The 21,470-nt window shown below is 49.6% G+C and overlaps 3 protein-coding genes across 8 annotated transcripts in view; 1 reads left to right on the forward strand and 2 right to left on the reverse strand.

The window, feature by feature from the left end:
• Nucleotides 1–21,470, forward strand: part of VAMP1 (vesicle-associated membrane protein 1 (synaptobrevin 1)) — a 55,035-nt gene that overhangs the window by 1,969 nt on the left and 31,596 nt on the right. Inside the window, exons 2-5 of one of the 4 annotated variants that reach the window (XM_014545675.1) lie at nucleotides 1,461–1,587; nucleotides 2,010–2,168; nucleotides 3,250–3,301; nucleotides 11,766–12,054. In XM_014545675.1, coding sequence (XP_014401161.1) covers nucleotides 1,461–1,587; nucleotides 2,010–2,168; nucleotides 3,250–3,301; nucleotides 11,766–11,812 — 385 coding nt within the window. In that variant the 3' untranslated portion in view covers nucleotides 11,813–12,054. Of the gene's footprint in view, nucleotides 1–1,460; nucleotides 1,588–2,009; nucleotides 2,169–3,249; nucleotides 3,302–3,660; nucleotides 5,855–11,765; nucleotides 12,055–21,470 lie in introns of those variants that run through there. The other 3 variants (XM_005873719.2, XM_005873721.2, XM_005873720.2) reach the window with 3 other exon arrangements.
• TAPBPL (TAP binding protein-like) lies at nucleotides 6,341–14,108 on the reverse strand. 2 transcript variants are annotated; one of them, XM_005873717.2, is made up of 7 exons: nucleotides 13,590–14,108; nucleotides 12,619–12,834; nucleotides 12,215–12,487; nucleotides 9,494–9,832; nucleotides 8,605–8,907; nucleotides 7,111–7,197; nucleotides 6,341–6,910 (listed from the first exon to the last, which is right to left on the reverse strand). In XM_005873717.2, the coding sequence occupies exons 1-7, from the start codon at nucleotides 13,651–13,653 to the stop codon at nucleotides 6,831–6,833; spliced, it is 1,362 nt and encodes a 453-aa protein (XP_005873779.1). In that variant the 5' UTR covers nucleotides 13,654–14,108; the 3' UTR covers nucleotides 6,341–6,830. The 2 variants fall into 2 exon arrangements, with proteins under 2 accessions (XP_005873779.1, XP_005873778.1); XM_005873716.2 differs by having other exon boundaries at nucleotides 12,619–12,837.
• CD27 (CD27 molecule) lies at nucleotides 14,232–18,061 on the reverse strand. 2 transcript variants are annotated; one of them, XM_005873715.2, is made up of 6 exons: nucleotides 17,656–18,061; nucleotides 17,351–17,482; nucleotides 15,616–15,789; nucleotides 15,322–15,408; nucleotides 14,947–15,066; nucleotides 14,232–14,689 (listed from the first exon to the last, which is right to left on the reverse strand). In XM_005873715.2, exons 1-6 carry the CDS (start codon nucleotides 17,789–17,791, stop codon nucleotides 14,565–14,567), a joined length of 774 nt encoding a protein of 257 aa, XP_005873777.1. In that variant the 5' UTR covers nucleotides 17,792–18,061; the 3' UTR covers nucleotides 14,232–14,564. The 2 variants fall into 2 exon arrangements, with proteins under 2 accessions (XP_005873777.1, XP_005873776.1); XM_005873714.2 differs by lacking the exon at nucleotides 14,947–15,066.

Genomic DNA, 21,470 nt, shown 5'->3' on the forward strand with positions numbered 1-21,470 from the left:
AGTGTAAACCAAAATTTCTCTTTGGGACATAAGGGACATATGTCTCTTTGGGACACAGGGTAGTTTCCTGAGATTTGTTGCCAAATCTAGAAAAAGAAGGGACAGAATGTCAAAGATGCATGTACACTGAGGCCCATTTCTCTTCATTTTGCCTCCTGTCTATACTCTTGGAACAGTTTCATAATTAATGTAATTGTTTTAGGCCCCAGTTCTATCTAAGTGAAATTCCCATCTTCTCTGCCAAAAACAAAGGGAGCAAACTGTTCTGACTCACTCCACCTACAGAGGCTCTGCCTTTGGTGATTCTCCAAGTTGTCCTTACAACAGCCCCAATATACTAATTGTGGAATGAAACATAACCAGTAAGTGGATCCCCTTAAGCAGAATCTGTCAGCTTGCTCTTTGTAGATTTAGGCTTTGGGGAAAAGGGCTGTTTAGTCCATAGGCTTATCCTGAGGGTTTAGTCTTTTGTACAAATTTCTTCTAACCTGGATTGGAGGTTTCCAGTTTGACTTTATGTGAAAAGCTCTGACAGCCAGGGCAATGCCATTCAGGCCAAAGGTAGCACATTAGTCCCTGGGACCATTGTGTCAGAGAATGTGTGTGAATTTGGGTCAGAAGATGGCCCAAATAAGATCTCTTGATACCACCCTGGATGTCCCCGACCCCCACTAAATGTTACAGGATCTTTTGTGAATATCCCATGTCCCGCGTGGTTCAGGGTTTGGGATCTGGAGAAGGGGCCACACGCAAATGAAAGAGACAAGACAAGAAATAATAATTTGGAAATATTGGGGGCCAAGGCGGAAAGCCCAGTGCAAGGGAAAGGACTTCCACTGGTGCCCAAGCCTTGCCAACCTTTTCTTCAATTTTGGATACACATCTAGCTCTTACTCAGGCAGGTAATTGTGGTAGCAGACAGACTATCTTAAAGGTCAGTAAATATTAGAAAGATTTACTCTGAGACTATTTGGTCAGGAAATAGCTTGAGCCCCCATTGTCTGGACTAAACAATCGGTGCATAGCTCTGGCCCTTGCCAGGGGCTCAAGTTTCACCAGCTTTCCGGGATCCTTGTTTACACTTCTCTGATAGTGAAGACATTGGGTGGCTTCCTGCATCTTTTATCTTTTGCTTCTTGTCACTGTGCTGTATCTCCCTCCTTAGTATGGCCAAGTAGCTAGAACCCCTTCTAATTACATATAGTAACCTAATTGCCATGAATTTGATGGTGTGGGGTGAGAATGCACATGATTTTTCTTGTTTTGGGTACTTTGTGTACTCTGTCCACTTTTCTTTCTTTCTTTTTATTATATTTTCTTTTAAAAAAATCTTTATTGTTTAAAGTACTCTTCCAGCCCACTCCCATCCTCCCTCCCGCCCCAGGCCCTCAGCACCCCATTGTCTGTGTCCATCCATGCGTTATGCATATATGCCTACAAGTCGTCCACTTTCTCTACAGGTCTGATCCAGCTCAGCCGCCCACTGAAGGGGCAGAAGGGACTGCCCCAGGTGGGGGTCCCCCTGGCCCTCCTCCTAATACGACCAGCAACAGACGACTACAGCAAACCCAGGCACAAGTAGAGGAGGTAGGTGGAGCGTTTTTCCCCCGAGGGTTTCCAAATCATAGGCGTTTAGAACTTTTCTTTCTTATAGAGCAGTGGTTCTCAACCTTCTGGCCCTTAAATACAGTTCCTCATGTTGTGGTGACCCACAACCATAAAATTATTTTCGTTGCTACTTCATAACTAATTTTGCTACTGTTATGAATCGTAATGTAAATATCTGATATGCAGGATGGTCTTAGGCGACCCCTGTGAAAGGGTTGTTCGACCGCCAAAGGGGTCGTGACCCACAGGTTGAGAACTGCTGTTATAGAGAGATAGCTAAAGGCTTTGGGAGGCAAGGCATCCGTTGGAGTTACACTGGGCAATCCTGTGATCCCCTGGTTGTTCTTCTTTCCCGTGTCTCTGGTGGAGAGCTTAGCAGCTTTGTTTCTGGCCCCCCTCAGGTGGTGGACATCATGCGTGTAAATGTGGACAAGGTCCTGAAGAGGGACGAGATACTGTCAGAGCTAGATGACCGAGCTGATGCCTTGCAGATGGGAGCGTCACAATTTGAGAGCAGTGCTGCCAAGCTAAAGAGGAAGTATTGGTGGAAAAACTGCAAGGTGAATTTTCTTGTCCTTTCCCCCTTCTTTTTCTTGGGCCACAACTCACAGAAGGCAAGAAATCCCTCCGGTTCTAAAGGGTGTCCCAAAATTCATGCAAGAAGTAATTTTGATAGAAAACACAGGTTTATAATTAAAAATTGTAAATTTTTTATTGATTCATAAAGTATACAATATAGGGTTATGTATGGAATAGCATATCGGGTAAATGGCCTCCACAGCACAAAAAAACTGGATTATCATGTCGTGATAGCGAGCACCATTAACTGTTATTGCTTGAGCAGCCGCATTTTGGTCATCGAAAATTTCAACAAAAGAGTGCATATGTACCAGCAAAGCCGTGGAGGCCATTTACCCGATATGCTATTCTATACATAACCCTATACTGTGTACTTTATGAATCAATAAAAAATTTATAATTTTTAATTATAAACCTGTGTTTTCTATCAAAATTACTTCTTGCGTGAATTTTGGGACACCCTTTACATTCCTCCCCTTTAGTGGTACAGGATCATTGCCCTGCAGAACTCTCCTTAGGAGGGAAGTCTTAAAAGCCTCCTTGAGCTGCATTACCCAGAATTGGCCACCAGGGTAGGCTAGAGTATTCAGACCCACTCACCGGGGACACCCTGAGGAGTTTGGAAATGGTTAGTCAAGCTGCCTTTGCCAAAAGGACCCCTGGGAAATTTTTCACCTGGCCCTTCCTCAAACACCCAACATGGACACAATGACTGGAGTAGATAAATGTATTTAAATACATGCAGCTTTGAGGAATGAGCTGAACACTTCACACTGAAAAATGAACCATCTGACTGCAGATCCATTGCAGTTCTTTTCAACATGACAGGACCTAAGGAAAAAGAAGCAAGCAACAAAAGCTCTGATGTTTCTGAGGAGCTTCCCCTGTGGTGCAGGGGTTATTGTCTGATGGGGAGCATGGGGGCTGGGCCCTCGCCAAGAGGCCTGCAGATCTCCTGGGTGATGTGTGTTTCTTGCATTGTCCCAAAGACAGAGTAAGTTCTCTTCCTGGCTCCTTCCTTTCCCAAGTCCAAGGACCCATTTTTTGTCAATTTCTCCTCAGATGATGATCATGCTGGGGGTTATCTGTGCCATCATCGTGGTAGTTATTGCAAGTAAGTATTCCTGAGGTTTCTGGTGGGGTGAAGAGGTGGGAAGGTCCTGGAGTCTTCTCCCAGCCCTGACTGCTTGCCTCCCTGCCTGAGGAGTGGGGCTGCTCTGACTGAGGTATGGAGATCACTGTTGTGGAATCGTCACCTGGCTCAGGAGGGAGGAAGGGCAAAGACAAAGGACTCCCTTGATGGACAAGGCTTCCCTCTGCTGTTTGTCACTGTCGTGGGTCAGAGGGAGACATGGGGGTGGGACACCTACAACTGAAAGACCCGAATGCCTAGTAACTTGATGTCATTTGTGCTCTTGTTTTCTCCTGTCTCTCTCTCTTCTCCATCTTGGACTTCCTGATTCCTGTGTCCAGTCTACTTTTTTACTTGAGAACGTGCCACCCCTTCCCTGTTCTCCATTGCCATCCAAACTCATGTTCCTCTCCTTGTTTGCTCTCAACAAACTTCCCCATCTACCTTCCTCCATCCCAGCCCAGGCTTCTCCATCGCTCATTCCTCCTCTGCTGTTGCTTTCATTTGCAGTATGTCCCTCAACACTGGAAATGCTGCTCCTGGCGCAATTTGAAGCAACTATCTATCTGAAGAGCAACAGCTGGCACCTCCTCCCTACCTGCTTCTTATATACTCGCAAATTCCTCCAAAGCCAAAAAGAGATGGAGGCCAAGGGAAGGGGACAGGCGTAGCTGTAGTGATGTGCCCACAAAAGTGTCAAGATTTGGGGAGGAGAAGGGTATCAGTGCCTGTGGTGCCTCCAGGAAAGCCAGGCCGCTGGCAGGAGGAGGCCATGAACACCTGCGAAAATGGTGACTCACTCAGGGCTGCCCTGGTCACTTGGAGCTCTTCTCCTATGCCAGGCCTGAAGAGGATCCTGGGTGGGCACAAAGTCCAACTCGGTCCTGGTGCAATACCCTCTTAGAGAGTAAAACCTGTTTTTTGCAGTTATTTCTAATCTGTTAGTCCAAGATTTTCTACGTCTTCAGGGATCTTACAGCCTTTTACTTTGTTCTCCAGTGACCTGGAGAACACATATTAATTGTGAAAATACCAGAATTCTCATTGCCATCCTAGAAGCAGTCCCACAAGCTCATAACCGGAAAGGGTAGTCCCTTGTCCACATTTTCTGCAGCATTCTGTACTGTTCATGAGAGTACCAAATAACTTCATCTAGCCAAAGTCTGGGGCTCTTGATTAGTTTCCATTGTTGGCATACAGAGAGCATGCCTATTAGTTAGAGAGAAACAGTGAATGAAGGGCCTAATTTGAAAATAACAAGCTCAGTGGAAGCCACTTCTTGCCCTCTCATGAAGGAGGGTCCTGCTCCTCCCTTCCTGTTGATTAAGGAGTGTGAGGGGTCCTTGGACTTTCAGGGACTTCCTCTACACCACTCCTGTGTACTTGCCAAAGACAGGGATGAGGCAAGATGTCCTTCCTGAGGCCTGGCCGATTCTGAATATTTTAGAGAAGCCCAGTATACCCACCAACTCAGTCTTGGGGTAGGAGGCGGACAGTGTAGAGTTTGTGCTATCACGGGGCCCTTTCACCTAGAGCCACCTGTCTGTTCTTCCTGCATTGTACTCCCCTTCTAAACCACGTGTACCCATCTGAATTCCACTTTGCCTCCTTTCCTTTTCTCTTTGCATGGCTTGTGGGTACAGACAGTGGAATCTAAGGATGGGAGCTACTCAGCCTGTGCAGGGGCCACTGCTGGGCTTCAGGATAGGGTATTGGGTGGGGTAGGCCCAGGTGTGAGGGGAGGCAGGCAGGCTGGGAACAGAAGGGGAAACACCCATGCGCTTGTATTCCTTCTGTCCTCTGGCTCACAAGCAGGAAGAGGCTGGGGCCAGGCTGGGCTGGGTTGGATGCTCACTTTCCATGCAGCAGCATTTCACTGCGCAAAACCATCCTTCCTCTCCCTTTGCCCCTGTTCCCCACATTCCCTTTGTCCTGCCCCAGGGTGGGACTGAAGAGCTGGAAGAAAGCAGTCAGTGTACCCTCCCAAAGGTCTCCACTCTCCTCTGGGCTCCTCTTTGCCTGTTGCAGGGGGTCACCGCTGGAGAAGAGCCACCACTGTCCTCGATGTGTCCCAAGCCTGGAGCAAATTCGCCCTCTTAGCCCACCCCCACCCATGTCACAGGAATTATTTCCTATTTCCTGGGTGTCTGTCCCTCTGAGGCTCACCAGATATAGTTGGCTTTGTTCTTTTGGAGATGTCAGCCCTTCTACTTTCTTTCTCATCCCACTGTGTACCCTCTTTTGTGTCTTTGCTGTCCCCTTTCCCTCCCACCACCCACGTGCATGAGCAAATGTGCAACTAAACCCTGGGACTTTGCAGTCAAATGAAGCTGAGCTTCCCAGATCCCCTTCGGTTTGCCATGAGACGATGTGGGGTTTCCACTGTGTGTCTGTCATCACCTCTTTGTCTTTTCCCCTAACCTCAATCTCATACGTGTATAGAATAATAATTGTACTTCACCAAAGGCATGTGGCATATTTACCAATGTCATGTATTCTAAACAAAGGCGCAAAAAATATAAATTCCTAACTACACTGACTTGGGTGTTGTTTGGGTTGGAGTAACTGAGCAGAGAGGGGGAGACGGGGAGTGTTGCTTCTTTCTAGTAGTCTGATGTTGCTTTAGGCCGGAAGGGCTGGCTTATATGTGTCAGATGGTCTTCGGAGATGAAAGCTCTGTGTTGGCAAAGGAAGTGGTCTCTGCTCTCAGCATTCATGCCTGACGCAACCCAACTCTTCAGGTGCCAGTGAGAGGAAGTGACAACAGGAAGTTGAGTGAGGATCTCACACTGATAAACAACTGCAGGTTTTCTCAGACATTTCCTATCTACCTCCTTCCTTCCTGCGGAGTTCCACTGTATGGACTAGCAGATTTTAGAAATGAATAAAAAAAATCTCTCCCTGGCAGCTGAGTCGTGTGAGGAGTAGGGATGAGGAGTTGTAGGTATCCTGAAGTGACCAGCAACTGTCTAAGGAGCAGAACCTAATTACAGCTCCAGGTTACACAGAGTAATTGAGACGGGCCCTGGGGCTGCCCTCGAGGGCCTTTATTTCACACCTTGAACACTTTGCAGCAAGGCCCGGGACACAGCTCAGTTGGGTCCAACACGGGAAGATAGGAAAGTGGAAAAGCTTTGCCGCCAAGGGCCCAAGAGGCTTTTATTCGGACAGAGTTCAATATTTGTGTGTGGTGGCCCAACCTCTATCCCTTTGTCCCACTGCCCCTCACTTGCTCCTTTCTTAATTTCTTCCCATTTTCTGTTCCTACCACTGTACCTCAAATCTGGTTCTTGTTTTAACTTCCACCCAGACCTTCCTGGTGTCCTCTGTCCTGTTTACCCCAGGCAAAGCCCAGAGGGCACCTACAGCATCTCCTCCCTGACGAAGAAGGAAGGCAGAGTCCTGCACATGTTCAGAGCCAGTGCCCCAGTGATCTGTGCTTTCTTCATGCTTTTCTTGGGGTATTTTTGAGCTTTGGGGCTTGGCTTAGAGTCCTTCTGGGAGAACGTGACTACTCTTTCTTTTTACTCGGAGGCAGGAGAGTGGTTTCCCAGAGGGCCTCGGAGTCTTGGCAGGCCTTGGATGAGGTAGCTAGGAGAGAACAAGAGGGAGTGAGGTTGGTTTCAGCTGTGGTAACCCCCAAAGCTGGGGGCTGGGGGGGGGGGTTGGCTGGAACCTGGGATGCTTGGGCTTCATCCTGGTCTGGGTGGGGAGAGGGTGGGGAGGTGGTTAGCGGAGGCTGGTCTGTAAGTGAGGTGGGTCGGGTAGAGCTGAGGGCAGTGGACTCTTACCTTTCCATCTCTGAAGTCCCAGGTACAGCAGTGCAAGGAGGAAGAGGGTGCTGGCAAAAAGGACTCCAAAGGCCACAGTTCTCTGCTCTGTAGGTGAGAAGAGTGCAGGCAGGAATCAGTGCGCAGGAACCAGCTCAGCCCGCGCCAGCAGGAGGACAAAGGAGTGTGTGTGAGTGTGTGAGTCCCCGTGTGGGGAGCTCTTATCAAGAGTTCTGCTCTCACCCAGGAACTGGGCACACAGTAGCATTTGTACTTGCTCAAGGTTGTTGGATGTTTGTGTGTTTCTCCACACAGAATTCCTACCGTTTCCCACCTCAGGACAACATTTTTTTTTTTTTATTGCTTTGCAAGAGAAATTTAAGTTGGATAGTGGTTGGCAGTTAAACTAGGATTTTATAAATAGCTGCAGAATGATGTGAGCTGAGACAAAACCCCAGTCTCAAATAATAATGCCCAGTGCTCCTGGATGTTTGCATTCTAGGTACTGATTCTTTCCTGTTTAAAAATTTTACATAATATTCTGTGGCTTCAGGATGAAGTTCCAGCTTGAAGGCCCATCAGTATCAGCCCACTAGCCCTGGTCAGCGTGCCCAGTGGTTAGAGCATTGGCCTGCACACCTGAGGGTCATGGGTTCAATTCCCTGTCAAGGGCACATACCTCGGTTGCAGGTTTGTTCCCCGGCTCCAGTTGGGAGTGGGAGGCAACCCCAATCTCTCTTCTCTCATCCTTTCCACTCTCTCTACAAATCAATGGAAAAACATATCTTCACACCTCAGGTGAGGATGAAAAAGAAAAAGGTCAGCCCCGCTAATAGCAGTGGAGGGTTTGAGGTTCTATTGTAATCAGGCTGCCTGTTTTTTCACACTTCACCCTTTACCATTTACTAGGTAGGTGACCTTGGGCAAATTACTTAACATCTGTAAGTGCCAGTTCACTCATTAATACAATGGGAGTCATGCTAAGGCATGTGATCATACATCTAAGTGCTTAGCATAGTGCTCAATTCATGTTAATGCTCGGTCAATACAATTACTTCTCAAGCTTAAGGCCACGTCCCAGTTTTCCCACACACTCTCGGCTCTAGCTGTGCAGTTCCCCGAGTGCTCTTTAGGCTGCGTTATACTCGGCCTTCATACATGTCGTTCTTTCTGTCTTGGTGTTTCCTTGCCCCTCGAGCTAGCTAATTTGGTTTTCATGTCCTGCCCCTTCCCAGGTCATCTTCCCTGCCTGTGTAGTCGATCCCTCCAACTGGACTAAGTTCCTTAAGGCAGGGTCAGGAGTTATCTAGCCTTCATCTCCAGCACACCGCCTGGTGCCCTGGCACCTGGGGCGTACTGAAGTCTCAGGATGGTGGTGGCAGCTATGGAGGCTGCTGCCCTGGAAAGAAGCTGAGACTGTAAATGAACATAGCGTGGTGGGAAGCAGAACAAGACCAAAGATGAACTGGAGGTAGGAGAGCCACAAGCCCAGGGTAGAGGTGGGCACCCCAGTACCTGGTGGGGCAGCCCAGGCGCTGGTCACAATGGGCTCCTCCAGGGAGATGTGGGTCACCTGACAGGTGTAAGTGGCACCAGCAGAGCCAGGTTCCGCCGTCAGGGAGGAGGAGATGCTGTAGGTGCCCTCTGCGCTTTGCCGGAGGCTGGAGAAGGAGGCATCAGAGACTGGGACTGGGGCTCCACCCGGTTCCTCTCGGGTCCACGTCACAGTCACGTCCAGAGGATAATAGCCAACGATGTTGCAGATGAGAGTGGGTGGCAGAGCTTCATTGGCCAAGCCCAGTCGTACTTTGGGAGAAGCTGGAAGAAAGAATAATATTCCAGAGGGGTCAATGGGACAACAGAGAAGCCTAAAGCCTTCTCTTCCTGCTGAGAGTGAGCTAGGATGTGGAGGCTGAAGTTTCATCCTCAGTGGAGTGCCAAGGGGCGGTGAGGAGTCCACCCTGGATGCAGGCCATAAAGGGGTACATCTTCCACAGGTAATTGAAAGACGCTAGTAAAACCAACTAACGGCTGGCTTGCTTCTTATCATCACTATAAGCAGTGACTTGAAAGGGTATCAGTGATGAAACCCTCTTCTCGATCAGGGCCACTCCCACTGCACCTCCTGGGCTTGCTCTGCTCCTTTAGGGAGTGTGATTGGAGGCAGCCAGCAGGGCAGGGCAACCGGATCCTGGGCTGGGAAGTTTCTCGATGGGTTTATCCCGAAGTGTGACAGAAGACAGTCTGATGCCTTCTGCACCTCTTGGGCAGAGATGGCATTTAGGCTGTGGGAATGCAGTCTGCCTCTCAGGAAATGCCCTTGTATTTGGACTCCACTATGGAAAACACTCCCAATAAGCATGTCCCTTTCCCTTTCCCCCAGAGAAGTGAGTTCTGGCCTCACCTTGGACATGGAGCTGGATGATTTGTTGAGCTTGGTACAGAGAGGTGGTGATCTGGCAAATGTAGGTCCCCTCGTCCTTCAGAGTGAGGCTGGGTAGCGTGAGGGAGGCATCCCCGGCCATGAGGAGCTGCTCAGGCTCCAGGGTAGCGCCCTCTCGCTTGGCCTGCCCCTGCCCTGTGGTCCAGCTGTACACCAGCTGGCCGCTGCCTTTATGCTGCAGCCGCCACTCCACTCTGGCGAGATCCAAGCCTGGCGTCATGGAGAAGCCGCAGTGCAGGGAGGCTGAGGACCCCCGCTGGAAAATCAGGGATGGGGTGTGTGTTGTCACCTGGAACTCCACTGTGGTGAGAGAAAGAGGGGGATGTACTCAGCTGCCGCTTGAGACCACCTGATCTGAGCCGTGGGCATGTTGTGGGTACACATCTACCCCTCCTTTCTTGGACAGTGAGGGCAGTTGGGCTCATTTCCCAAACAGATGGAACCACAAAAAAATGGGGCTCTAGAACCATATGATTTCACTCACATGTGGAATATAAAACTGAAACTTACGAACACAAACAGCAGCGTGGTGGTTGCCAGAGGGAGGGGGTAGGGGAGGAAAAGGGGTCCAAATGTGAGGTGACAGGAGAAGATGTGACTTTGGGTGGTGGGCACATGGTGCTAGAGACAGATTTGTAATTTAGTCACCCACACATGAAACCTGTATGTTCATGTTGACTAATGTCACTCCAATAAAATTTTATTAAAAAACAAAACAAACAACAACAAAAAAGAAATGGGCTCTGGAAAGGCAGTATGACACACAAGGTGACCTTAACAATTTTGGAGTCGCCCCCGGATAATCTGAGGAAAGCTGTTGGCCCCTCACCAGGAAGATACACATGCGAAATTGTGGGTTACTGTTGGCTCTTGGGTAAGAACCACTGGAGCAGCATAAAACATTTTGGAAGCCTGATTCTTCCATGTGGCCGCTCTGTGGCCTTGGACAAGTCACTTAGTGTTGCCAAGCTCACCTGCCGAAGGCAAGGCTGCTGTGAAGTCTAAGTAGGAGTAAGAGTTTAAAAAGCGCACTGTACGCCCAGCCGCTGTGGCTCAGTTGGTTGGGAATCGTCCTCTGCACGGTTGCTGGTTCGATTCCTGGTGGGAGCACATACCTGGGTTGTGGGTTCAATCCCCGGTCGGGGCATGTACGGAAGGTAACTGATCGATGTTCCTCTCTCACATCGCTGTTTCTCTCTCGCTCCCTCTCTAAGCATGAGGATTAAAAACTAAAATAAAAAGCACACAGTAGTATTTGTGCCAGACATGCTAAACCTAAATCTAATGAGGAAAACAATCAGGCAGTGGGATATGCTACCAGACAAGGGCCTAGGCTCTTCAAAGACGTCAGGGCTATGAAAGACCGTTCTGGAGTAAAGGAGCCTAAAGGCACAAGACAGCTAAATGCGTGTGTGGTCCTTGCTTAAATCCTGGACTCTACAAGAACCAGCGAGCTACAAAGGACATTATTGGGGTAATTGGAGAAGTTTGAATTTGGACTTCATACTCGACAGTATTATTGTTATCCATTTTTAAATATTGACCTTAAGTATGATGCTCAGTGGTATAGCAAGGGGGACTGCCCTGGCAAATATGTTCTTAAATTCTTGACACACTGTACCCCCTTATTGTCTGCACCATGGTAGACCACCCCACCTTGGTTTGCTGAGGTGCTGGTTCTGTGATGATGGAGGATATCCCTGTCTTTGGTTATAAACCAAATGCTATAAACCACATGCTATACATGGCAGTATTTGGGGTGAAGTACTGGGATTTCTGCAGCTTTCAATTTGTTCAGGAATATCTATAAAGGGAATGCTAACAGTTGATGGGACCTAGGTGTATGACATACAGGTGTTCATTACGTTATTCTTTCACCTTTTGTAGGCTTAAAATATCCCAAAATAAAAAGGGACTATCTAGTTATACCAGGACTATGAGGACTCCTCTTTTCTGCTGTAGCAGGATACACTTAGGTTGGACCACAGAAAGGTCGAATGTTCTGGGGCTTTCTAAGGATAGGTGGGTAGCTCCCTAATCTTTGGACTTGGTTGTCTCCTTTTGGAGGTAAAATAGATTTAATGAACTCTGGAGAAACTTATCCTCATGTTCTCAATTCCCTGCGCCCTCTGGGATGTGCTGGAGAAGGCAGGAACTGGGTTTTACTAATAACATTAATAAGGGGCAACGAACAAATTCTGAATTCCTGTGCTTTGCTCTTGTCAAACACCAGACCAGGATGGCTTTTCACTGGGAGAAAACTGGTGCTTGGCCCAGTAAGCCTACTACGAACAGCATACATGACTAGAGCACCACATGTCATTTCCTCAGGCAAAACAGTGAGGAGAAAGTTATCCCTGTTTTGGACCTTTCGAAAGAAAGGACTGAGGTCGAGGGGACACCTTGAGATGACTGATGTGGATGGAGGTGGACTTGTTCCCTCCCTTCTTCTATTTCTTGCCCAGCCGGCGTGGCTCAGTGGTTGGGCATTGACCTATGAACCGGGAGGTCACGGTTTGATTCCCAGTCAGGGCACATGCCTGGGTTGCGGGCTTGATCCCCAGTGTGGGGCCTGCAGGAGGCAGCCGATCAATGATTCTCATCATTGATTCTATCTCTCCCTCTCTGAACTCAATAAAAATATATTAAAACAAAACTTTCTGCTACTTTTCATTTTCTTACCTGTAGTCAGCACAGTCCCCTGGGGGCCCAGGGGTAGGTTCAGCGTGGGGGGCATGACAGCCCTGTTCTCAGCATCCCTGAGAGTCTTCATCAGGATGGAGACCCTGGGTCCCCCTCCAGAGACCTGCAAGTTGGTGATGAACCAAGATGCTGTCTCAACAGCCGCCTCTTGTCTGGCCTGGAGAAAATAGCGGGAGATCTCGCAGGTCACCTCCTTCTCGCTGCAGTCAGCATGGAGCAAGGCCTCTGCGTGGGGAATCTGCACCGGACTCACTGGGGGAGAAGGGCGGGCGGCACAGGGTGGACTGGATTGAGGACATGGGAAGCAGATGCAGGTGGGCGTACTGGGAACTGGGCTGTTCCAATGGAGGGAGCAGAGCAGGACACGGGGTGGAGGCTCTTACCTGAGGCCTCAAAGGTAACAGGTGGGTTGTCTTTGGACAGTGTGCTCACTTGGAAGTCGGTGAAGCCTTCCAGGGAGCCATCATCCAGCACTGGCACCTGCTTCAGCACCAGCAGGGCCTTCACCATGTTCTTATCGCTGGCAAAGCCTCCATGGTGCTTGCCTTCCTCCACCAAGAAGCAGTCCAAGACCACGTCCACGGCCCGCCACTGCCTTTCTGCTGCAGGGAAAAGACTGGGCTGCAGCCTCACCCTCCCGCCCAGAAAGTTACTTCTGTGCCCACTCCCTGCCCCAACTGCGGAGTCACTAGGGGCAAAGGTTGTGTTCCAGGGGCCCAGCTGTCTCTGTCCCTATCTTGTCACCCTCCAGGCCAGCTTTCTGGGAAGCACCTGCCTTTCCAGGTACTTCTTGATGCGAGTGATTTAAAGTCCTGGATTTGCCTTGCTCCGAAGGCTTTATGCTTTTACTTTCATTTCCAACCATCGAATGAAAGCTATTTTCAGGCAAAGGAGTTCTCAGCAAAAGCAAAGAAGTGAGCAGCATTGCCAGGGGGAGAGATGACAGGCCAACAGGCCATCCTGCAGCCCAGGGTGTTGGCAGCCATCTTCTCCACTTGCCAGCCGGCAACAGGTCTGCTCTGCTTTCTGCCCCAACATGTGGCCTTCCCCTCCCACCTCCCGATCACCTTCCTGGTGACTTCCTAGCTGGGGACCCTTTCTCTTCCGAGGGTGTCCCCTCTCCCAAGGACAGCGCTCCCACCACATTCACCGTGAAGGCCCCTCTTTCTCCTTTGGCTTTTCCTCCCGGGTCTCTGCCTCTCTCCCCAGCAAAACTGGTTCCATTGTCAGCCACTGAGCCTTTCTCTCCTTGGGCTTAGAAGCGATTGGCTCCTCTCCCCCCTTGTGTAATCCAGAGGGTGGCTGTCCGGAGCTTCCCTAGCCTCACACTTCCCTCCAGCCGGCGCCCACTCACCTGTGTCCACGGCAGCTCCGGACAGAGCCAAGCAGAGCAGCAGCCACCAGCCCTCTGTGCCCATGGGGGCTGCTCTCAGGCCCCCTCCGCTGCCCGGCTCCACCGGCTCCCTGCTGGCAAGGTCCCAGCTGGAGAAGAGGGGTCTCTCTCAACACTCCTTTCAATACTCCTTGGTGGCCAACGGCTTGTGAGTTTCTCTCCTGTCCTCCGCCTACGTCTCTTTCACTTTCACTTTGAGGAAGCGCCACTGCGGCTGCCTTCGCCTCTGGGTGAAGCCATTTCTTGCTGGTGCCAGAGTCCTGTTCACTGTTCTCCTCTCCAGCCCCACTGCCCACCCCCGTCATCCCCTGGAGATTTCAAGACCTGACTGCGTGCACCCTTCTGCTCCCCACCCGCCCCAAGAAAGTGGAGCTGTAGGGAAAGGGAGGTGGGAGGAGGAAGGGAGAGACCGAAGCTAGAAGCAGGAACCCCTTGAGTCTGGGAACCTTTTCTCATTTTCTGTTGGTGCCACACCTCCTCCCTCCCCCGCTGGGCAGGCCCCAACACCAGACCGCAGGGGAGAAGGCTCCTCCCTCCGATCCCTGATGGAGATGAGGCTGGGAGTGGCCTGCGTTGTGAGTGGAATTTCAGAGAGGCGGCATGTGGCAGTCTGTCACTTTATTCTGCTGAGTTTCTAAATACAGCACGTGGGGCTTTCCTGGGCGTAAGTGTATTTTACAGCTGGAACCCCAGCCCTCGTCCAGCTCGGAAGTGAAGCTGGCTGGGCCAGGACACATCCCGCTTCCCACCCCCCACCTCCCACTCCTTGTCACGCCCGTCTCAAAAGGTACTTTCTCAAGTCTGCAAACAGGAAAGGGCCCTGCCAGGGCATGGCACTGAATTTGCGGTTGCTGGGTGTCATTGCCTCTGGCTGGGCAGTGGGCCGAGGTGGAGGCCAGGCCTTTTCTGCAGTGATGACCTCTGGGGAGTGCCGGCTCAGAGGTAGGAAGCAGGCTCAGGCTTTCGGTAATCCTCCTGGACGGGGATGGCTTCGCCTTCCTCCTCCCTGGGACAGCTGTAGGGACAAGGCTCAGCAGGCGCCGCCGGACTTTCTCCTTTGTCTGCAGAAGCAGAAACAGATGACTCTTGGCCAGTGGTCAGGGGAGGAGGCGAAGGAAGAGGAGATAAGCAAAGCAGGAAAGCTTGGGGAGGGCTGTCAGGAGGACCTCAGCTAAGAGGAGAGGAAGACGAGGCAGGAGCCAGGGTGGATACAGATGGAGCGAGGGAGGCTTCCAGGACGTCCCAGGCATGGGTGGCAGGGCTGCGGAGGTGGGGTGGGGTCAGAAACAGGACTGGAGACCTGTATTTTGTCTCTTACTTAGTCCATTTTTTCTTCGTTGATGGAGGAACAGGGCTCCGCCCATGGTGAAAACAAGGAACATTCCAGATAGGATCACGAAGATTCTGATGCACTCTGAGTTGCATAGGAACCTCTGGGCTGTGATAGGCAGGGGCCACACAAGGGTTTGGGAGAAGGGCCCAGCCCTAGACGCCTCTCACCCCAGCCCTCCCCTCATCTTTGCCTCTCTCCTCCCAGCCTTCCTCTCCTCCCCCCCATCATTGGACCAAGTCCTCTCTTCATCCCTAGACTCTGCTCCTCCTCCTCCTCTTCTCCCCACTCTTAGGAGCTGGCTTCTCTCTTGGACTCTCCCATATATATTCTCTTGGAGTGGAGAATGTGGAGAAAACTCACCTGGCCGTTGAGTCGAGAGAGCTGGGGCAGGCAGCCTGAGGTCAGCCAGAGTTTGCCCGTGCCTGGCTGTCTTGGCCTCCAGCAACTCTGGAAAAAACAGACACAGGGTGAGCAACAGCAGGGAGCCTGCAGGGAAAGACCAGGCTGAAGGCCTAGGGGCCTGGGAGGAGTTGGATGAGATGGAAAAGCAGAGACAAGCCGACCAGGCAACTCATGTGGGGGGTGAGCTCAGACGGGGTGCTACTTGAGAGTGACCCTTCCCCCAAACTGGACAAAGAGTTCCCTGGAACTCACTTTTGGTGTAAGGTAAGTGGGTGGGTTGTGGGCCGGGGGCCGATGATAGATGAGGGATCAGCGTGGGGGTTCTAGCAGGATCACACTCGGTACACTCCTTGTCCTTGCACTCCCAGCCCGTGGGGCAGGTACACACGGCATTGGCGGTGGGGGTGCAGTTTCGAATGAGATGACCTGGAGACAGAGGAGGCGGGAGGAATACAAGACACTCAGGCCTCAGAGACCTGCAAGCCCCCCTTGCTTAATCCTCTCCCCCAGGCCCACCCCACCCACACAGAGGCTGGCCTCTCTCTCACCACCACCCAGTCGCTTTGCCATTAGTATTATTGTTATTAAGAAGAAAAAAAACTTGGACCTTTTAGAAAATTTATGGTTCAGAAAGAGACACTATGAAGAGTAGAAAAAGTCTGAGATTTTTACAATTGGATTATAGTATAGAGAAGTTTGGTACCAGTTGGTCTCACAAGTATAACCAGCAGCAGGTTAAACAGAAGATGACCAGTAGGGGGTGATCATGCAGCTGTTTGTCCAAAAGAAGGGAAGGGCTAAAGAAGGGGCTGGGCCTGCTGGCCTGGCTCAGCGGTTGAACATCCACCTATGGACCAGGAGATCACCGTTCAATTCCCTGTGAGGGCACATACCCGGGTTGTGGATGTGCAGGAGGCGGCCAATCAATGATTCTCATCATTGATGTTTCTCTCTCTCTCTTTTCCTCTCTGAGATCAATAAAAATGTATATTAAAAAAAAAGAAGGGGCTCGGATTGGGTAAAAATGGATGAAATGCCATTGTTTTCAGTGATGAGTATCCAGAAATCTGGAGGTTTTTTTTCCACCATGTGTAACATGTGCACAAAATTCTAGGCTATCTGGTACTTCTCCATCTTACAGATGGGAATACCTGTGTCTCATAGAGAGAAGGATCATGAATTGGGCTGGGCTGGAACATAGCGAAGGGAACACAGGCTGGCTCAGTGCTGGGAGAAGGCTTTCTGGTGGGGCCTGCAGAGGGACTGGGGCAGGTTTTGAATTTTAAAAGTCCAACCCTGCTGGGGTTGCTGTCAAGAAGAGAAAAACGGCTGTTAACAGTCACATTTTTAAGTTACGTGGACTGGGGAACGCTTCTTGTGTATGCAAGATGTTGCTGTTTGATTTGCAATGGCAAAACCTTTTTTATTTAGTTAATTTTTTAAAGAACACAGTGTTAAAAGCCCAGTGAGACCAAACACATTTTAAAGGCAAGTAGTGGAATAGCTCAGCTAAGTAGTCTGTCCTCACAAGTGTCGTGCCGCAGGGCACCTGTTCAAAGGGTCCCCGTTAAAACCTGCCACTCCTTGTGCACTGGCACCTCCTCATTCCTGAAATCCTAGCTACTGTGGAGGAATAATAAAAGGATTCCTAACACAGCCACAGATATTACACTTCCTACTTTAAAAAAATAAAAGAAATTACAAAATTTTATTTGTGTGTGTGGCTGAAATCAGGGGTTCTAGAGCCACCTCCTCTTTTTTAGTGTCTTGATGCCAACCATGGACCCATTCTCAGCAGTCCCTCGGATTTTGCCTACTCTTTCCCTAAACACTCGAGTTCTCATCACATCAGCATTCCTGCTCCCTGCTCCCCGGTGCCCCATTTCCCCAGCGTTGGCTCCCTTGCCCTAGCCTTGAACTCTACCCCCTCTTTGCTCCTCCACACCCAGCTCTGCCACCTTGCTCCCCGGATGCTTGCCCATCTCACCGGAGTGACAGTGCCTGCAGCTCTCACAGTGGGGCCGGGCGTTGTGGTCTGGTGAGAAGGAGACCCCCGGTATACACGGTTCACACTGAGCGGCCGCTCTCTGCTGGTTGCAGTGCTTCTTGAGGAACGTTCCTGTGAGCAGAGGTCCAGGGTCAAGGCTGCTTCTCTGCCCTCTGCAAGGTCGTGCCTGGGGCACTGCAGGATTCCTCCCCCAGCTGGAGCGCAGACTCACGTTCTGCTTCTCTTCCCCCAAATCCCAGTCCTCTCCCATATCAGTCTGCCCCTGGCAAGGCGTCCTCTCTTACCTGGCTCACACATCTGGCAGCACAGTTCCTTCTGAGCCCGGTAGTGCTTCTCTGGGCAGCTATTGGGGGCTGGGGTAGCTGAGAGCCCTGCCAGAGCCCCCAGAACCCACAGCCAGCAGGAAGGTGGCCAGGCCATGGCTCCTGCCCGGGAAGCTAACTGCTGGCCTCTACACTGGGCGCCGTTTCCTCCTCTTTGCACCTCCTGGGCAGCAGCTGCGGGTCTCCGTGTAGTCCTGCTTCAGGTGGCAAGCTAACTTTTGATGGCAGTTGAAGCTCTACTGTGACTGTTTTTTGTTGTTGTTGTTTGTTTGTCTTTACAGCAGCAACCTCTTACTCCTCCACCCTTTTTGCGTGCTGGGTGCTGGGGAGAGTGGTTAAAGGGCAAACTCTGTCAGAAGACCTGCTGCTCTTCAAAGTCACCCCCCTCCTCCCCCCCAACATGCACCTTCTCCGTTTCCGTCTCTGCTTGGTGCCCGTGAAGAAAGTAACCCATGTACGCCTGCCTCTTTTATACAGCGTTGAGCGTGCAGCCACCCGCCTCTCATTCACACACTTGTACTCAAAGGTGCCCACATTACGGCCCTGTTCACAGCGTACAAGCTAATTGGCACGTCCCTTCTCCCCTCTCCGCAGAGGATAAGTTTATTTCTTTCACAGAGATAAGCAATGCAGAGAAGGAAGGGGAACAGGAACTGAGGATCTGAAACGGGGTCAGGTGAATTTTAGAACTGAGAAGTTTTCAGGTTTGGGGAAGGAACTAGCACCACAAGACACCTTCACGGGGCTGGGGTAGTAACCGCAGTCCAGTGCAGCATTTCTGTAGCAGAACGGTTGACTATTCATGCTAAGTGGGGTGAATAATGATCATGACTAGCCTTGGTTTTTATGGCCAAAAGAGTTTGTGATGGAAGCGTTAAAATGGCATCCAAGGGACGTAAACCTCTGTCACGCTCTGCGCTAGGAGATCACACATGACCTCATTTAGTGTTCCTGCCAGTCTGTGATACAGGTATCACCCACTGCCCATCTGTCCTCCCCTCCTCACCCCACTAGCACCTTCATCTTCCCCTTGCCACCTCTGACTGTGTCAGTGGCTGAAGTCCTGGAGCCCCCAGGGCCTCTCCCCCATACGCCTTGGGCACTGAGGTTAAAGGTCCATGCCTGTGCGTCATCTCGTCCCTACTGCTATGGTTTGGGGAATATTGGACATAGCTGGACTTTCCCCTCTGAGTTCTAGGAACATATGGGTCAGACGGCTGTCCCCTCCTTTTTCCCTGAGGAATGAGGCGTGGGTGCCTCATTTCTCTAGGGCCTAGAGTCTAGGCTATTTTTCACTCAGGGGCTTTGCAGTTGTTTTCACAGGGCTCATAAAATGTCACACCCCTGTGATTTCACTTGCTATATTGGTTCTCTGTCTTACTCTTTCATTTCCTTTCTCTTCATTTTTTCCATCCCCCTGCCCTTCCCCGACCCCCTCTAGTCTTCAGGTGGTCCTGTCTACTGGGGAGCCATATATGGGTGTGATTTGAATAGCTACTTATGCAAAAACCTCCATTTTCACTGTTGGGCAGGGTGCCTGAATTCCCATCTCAGAATGTTAACTTTGGGATCTGAGGATTTTGCGGTCGCTAACAGTCCTGCCCCATTCTCAGATGATGGTCAATTTCTCTACTGTTAATCTTCAACATCAAGGAGGACATGGAGAGGTGGGACCCTGTGGGGATGGACGTGACCCCAGAGGAATGATGAGTTGGGGACTTTTAAGGAGAAACTTGCCAAAGGGGGACTTGGAGGACACAGAAGACTAACAACCTTGACTAGACCCTGAGCTGCTCACCCACGTGAGTCTGTGTTCTCTGTGCCAAGGTCCATGTCCCCTCTTCTACTCATCACTTCTCCATGGGGGAGAGGGCAGGGAAGGGTCTGCCTGGCTCTCCTGGAGGACCCCTGGTTGGGAGAAGGAGAGCCATGTTTCTAGACCTTACTATTCTCCTGCCTTCTGTGATGCAAAAGTTGCATCAACTTTTGGTGAGCATTAGCCTGTCCTAGGCTGGCTTCCTGGACAGTCTACAGGCTCTAAAAGTGCAACCTGCTGACCTTCCCCTCAAAATCTTCCATCACCTCTTTTTCTTTGGGGTTCAGCTCCCCACAGTTGTCTGGCACAGATATGTGGTGTTTTTCAACAACTCCCTCCTTTTCTTACATCTTCAGAGACAGACCCACCGAAGCCTCTCTTTTGATGGCTGTCATTACTTTTGAGGGGTCCTGACCAAACCCTCAGTCCGGCTGTTTCCTTAACCTTTGCCCTACCACAGGTCCTAAATTTGGGATACAGTCCTTTCTTGAATTTTCCTATAAACCAGCTGTCAACAGAAGATTGTTAGGTGTGGCAAAATTTTTACAGAAGTTTTATATATCATAAGGATACCACTTAGAATAGTATTTTGCATATTCCTGTTCTTTTTTTTAGATTTTTTAAAATTACAGTTGACATACATTATTATATTAGTTTCAGATGTACACCCCAGTGATTAGACATTACATAACTTATATATTATCATCCCAATAAATCTCGCACCCATCTGGCACCATACATAGTTATTAGAATATTATTGACTATATTCCCTATGCTGTACTTTACATCCCCATGACTATTCTGTAACAATCAATTTGTACTTCTTAATCCCTTCACCTTTTTCATCCAACCCCCAACCCTTTCCCATCTGGCAACCACAAAATGTTTTCTGTATCTATGAGTCTGTTTCTGTTCTGCTTGTTTATTTTATTTTTTAGATTCAATTGTTAATAGATATGTATTTATTGCCATTTTGTTCATATTTCTCCTCCTCCTCCTCCTCCTTCTCCTCCTCCTCCTCCTCCTTACCCTTTAACATTTCATGGTGATGAATTCCTTTAGCTTTTTCTTGTCTGGGAAGCTCTTTATCTGTCCTTCAATTCCAAATAATAGCTTTGCTGGCTAGAGTAATCTTGGTTCCTTGCTTTTCATCACTTTGAATATGTCTTGCCAGTCCCTTCTGGTCTGCAAAGTTTCTGTTGAGAAATTAGTTGACAGTCTTATGGGAGCTCCCTAGCGGGTAACTAACTGCTTTTCTCTTGCTGCTTTTAAGATTCTCTCTTTGTCTTTAACCTTTGGCATTTTAATTATGATGTGCCTTGGTGTGGGCCTCTTTGGGTTTATCTTGTTGGGGAGTCTATGCGCTTCCTTGACCTGGATGTCTATTTTCTTCAGTAAGTTAGGGAAGTTTTCTGTCATTATTTTTTCAAATAGGTTTTTAATTTATTGTTTTCTCTCTTCTCCTTCTGGTACCCCCATGATGCGAATGTTGGTACACTTTAAGTTGACCCAGAGGTTCTTATACTACCCTCATTTTAAAAAATTCATTTCTTTCTTTCTCTCTCTCTTTTTTTTTTCTGTTCGGATTGGGTGTTTTCTGCTTCCTTATCTTCCCAATTTCTGATTTGATTCTCTGCTTGCATATTTTTGTTCTTAATGGTCCTTTCCACCCCTGAGATTGATCAGTGGTCTAGTTACCCTACAAAGCAGTAAAGGCACTGGCCATCTTGCTGACACCTCTCTCCTCTCCTCTCTCTTTTTTTTTTTTGTCCCAGATTAACTTTCAGAAATTTGTCAGGCATCATATCTCATCTCTCTTCAGCCCCTAATCCCAAAATCAATCTTGGCTCTTTATAAATCAATAACCAGAATCAAAATACTCCATGGAATTAAACTCTCTTCAAGATGTTTCATTAGAAGGAAATTTTGTTATATTACATAGATGTCAGAAATCACTGTT

The sequence above is a fragment of the Myotis brandtii genome, unplaced genomic scaffold (genome assembly GCF_000412655.1).
Source record: "Myotis brandtii unplaced genomic scaffold, ASM41265v1 scaffold417, whole genome shotgun sequence".
In the NCBI taxonomy this organism is placed as follows: domain Eukaryota; kingdom Metazoa; phylum Chordata; class Mammalia; order Chiroptera; family Vespertilionidae; genus Myotis; species Myotis brandtii.

Bases quoted from the DNA above. Each gene is read 5' to 3' on its own strand.
- CD27 (XM_005873715.2), bottom strand. From the start codon at position 17,791: ATGGCCTGGCCACCTTCCTGCTGGCTGTGGGTTCTGGGGGCTCTGGCA. The intron at 15,790-17,350 runs GTGAGATGGGCA...CTCTGTCTCCAG, and splicing joins CTGCAGGCACTGTCACTCCG to GTCATCTCATTCGAAACTGC. The intron at 15,067-15,321 runs GTGAGTTTTCTC...TGCCTATCACAG, and splicing joins TCTCTCGACTCAACGGCCAG to CCCAGAGGTTCCTATGCAAC.
- TAPBPL (XM_005873716.2), bottom strand. From the start codon at position 13,653: ATGGGCACAGAGGGCTGGTGGCTGCTGCTCTGCTTGGCTCTGTCCGGA. The intron at 8,908-9,493 runs GTGAGGCCAGAA...TCTTTCTTCCAG, and splicing joins CATCCAGCTCCATGTCCAAG to CTTCTCCCAAAGTACGACTG. The intron at 6,911-7,110 runs GTAAGAGTCCAC...GTTCTCTCCTAG, and splicing joins GGGACTTCAGAGATGGAAAG to CTACCTCATCCAAGGCCTGC.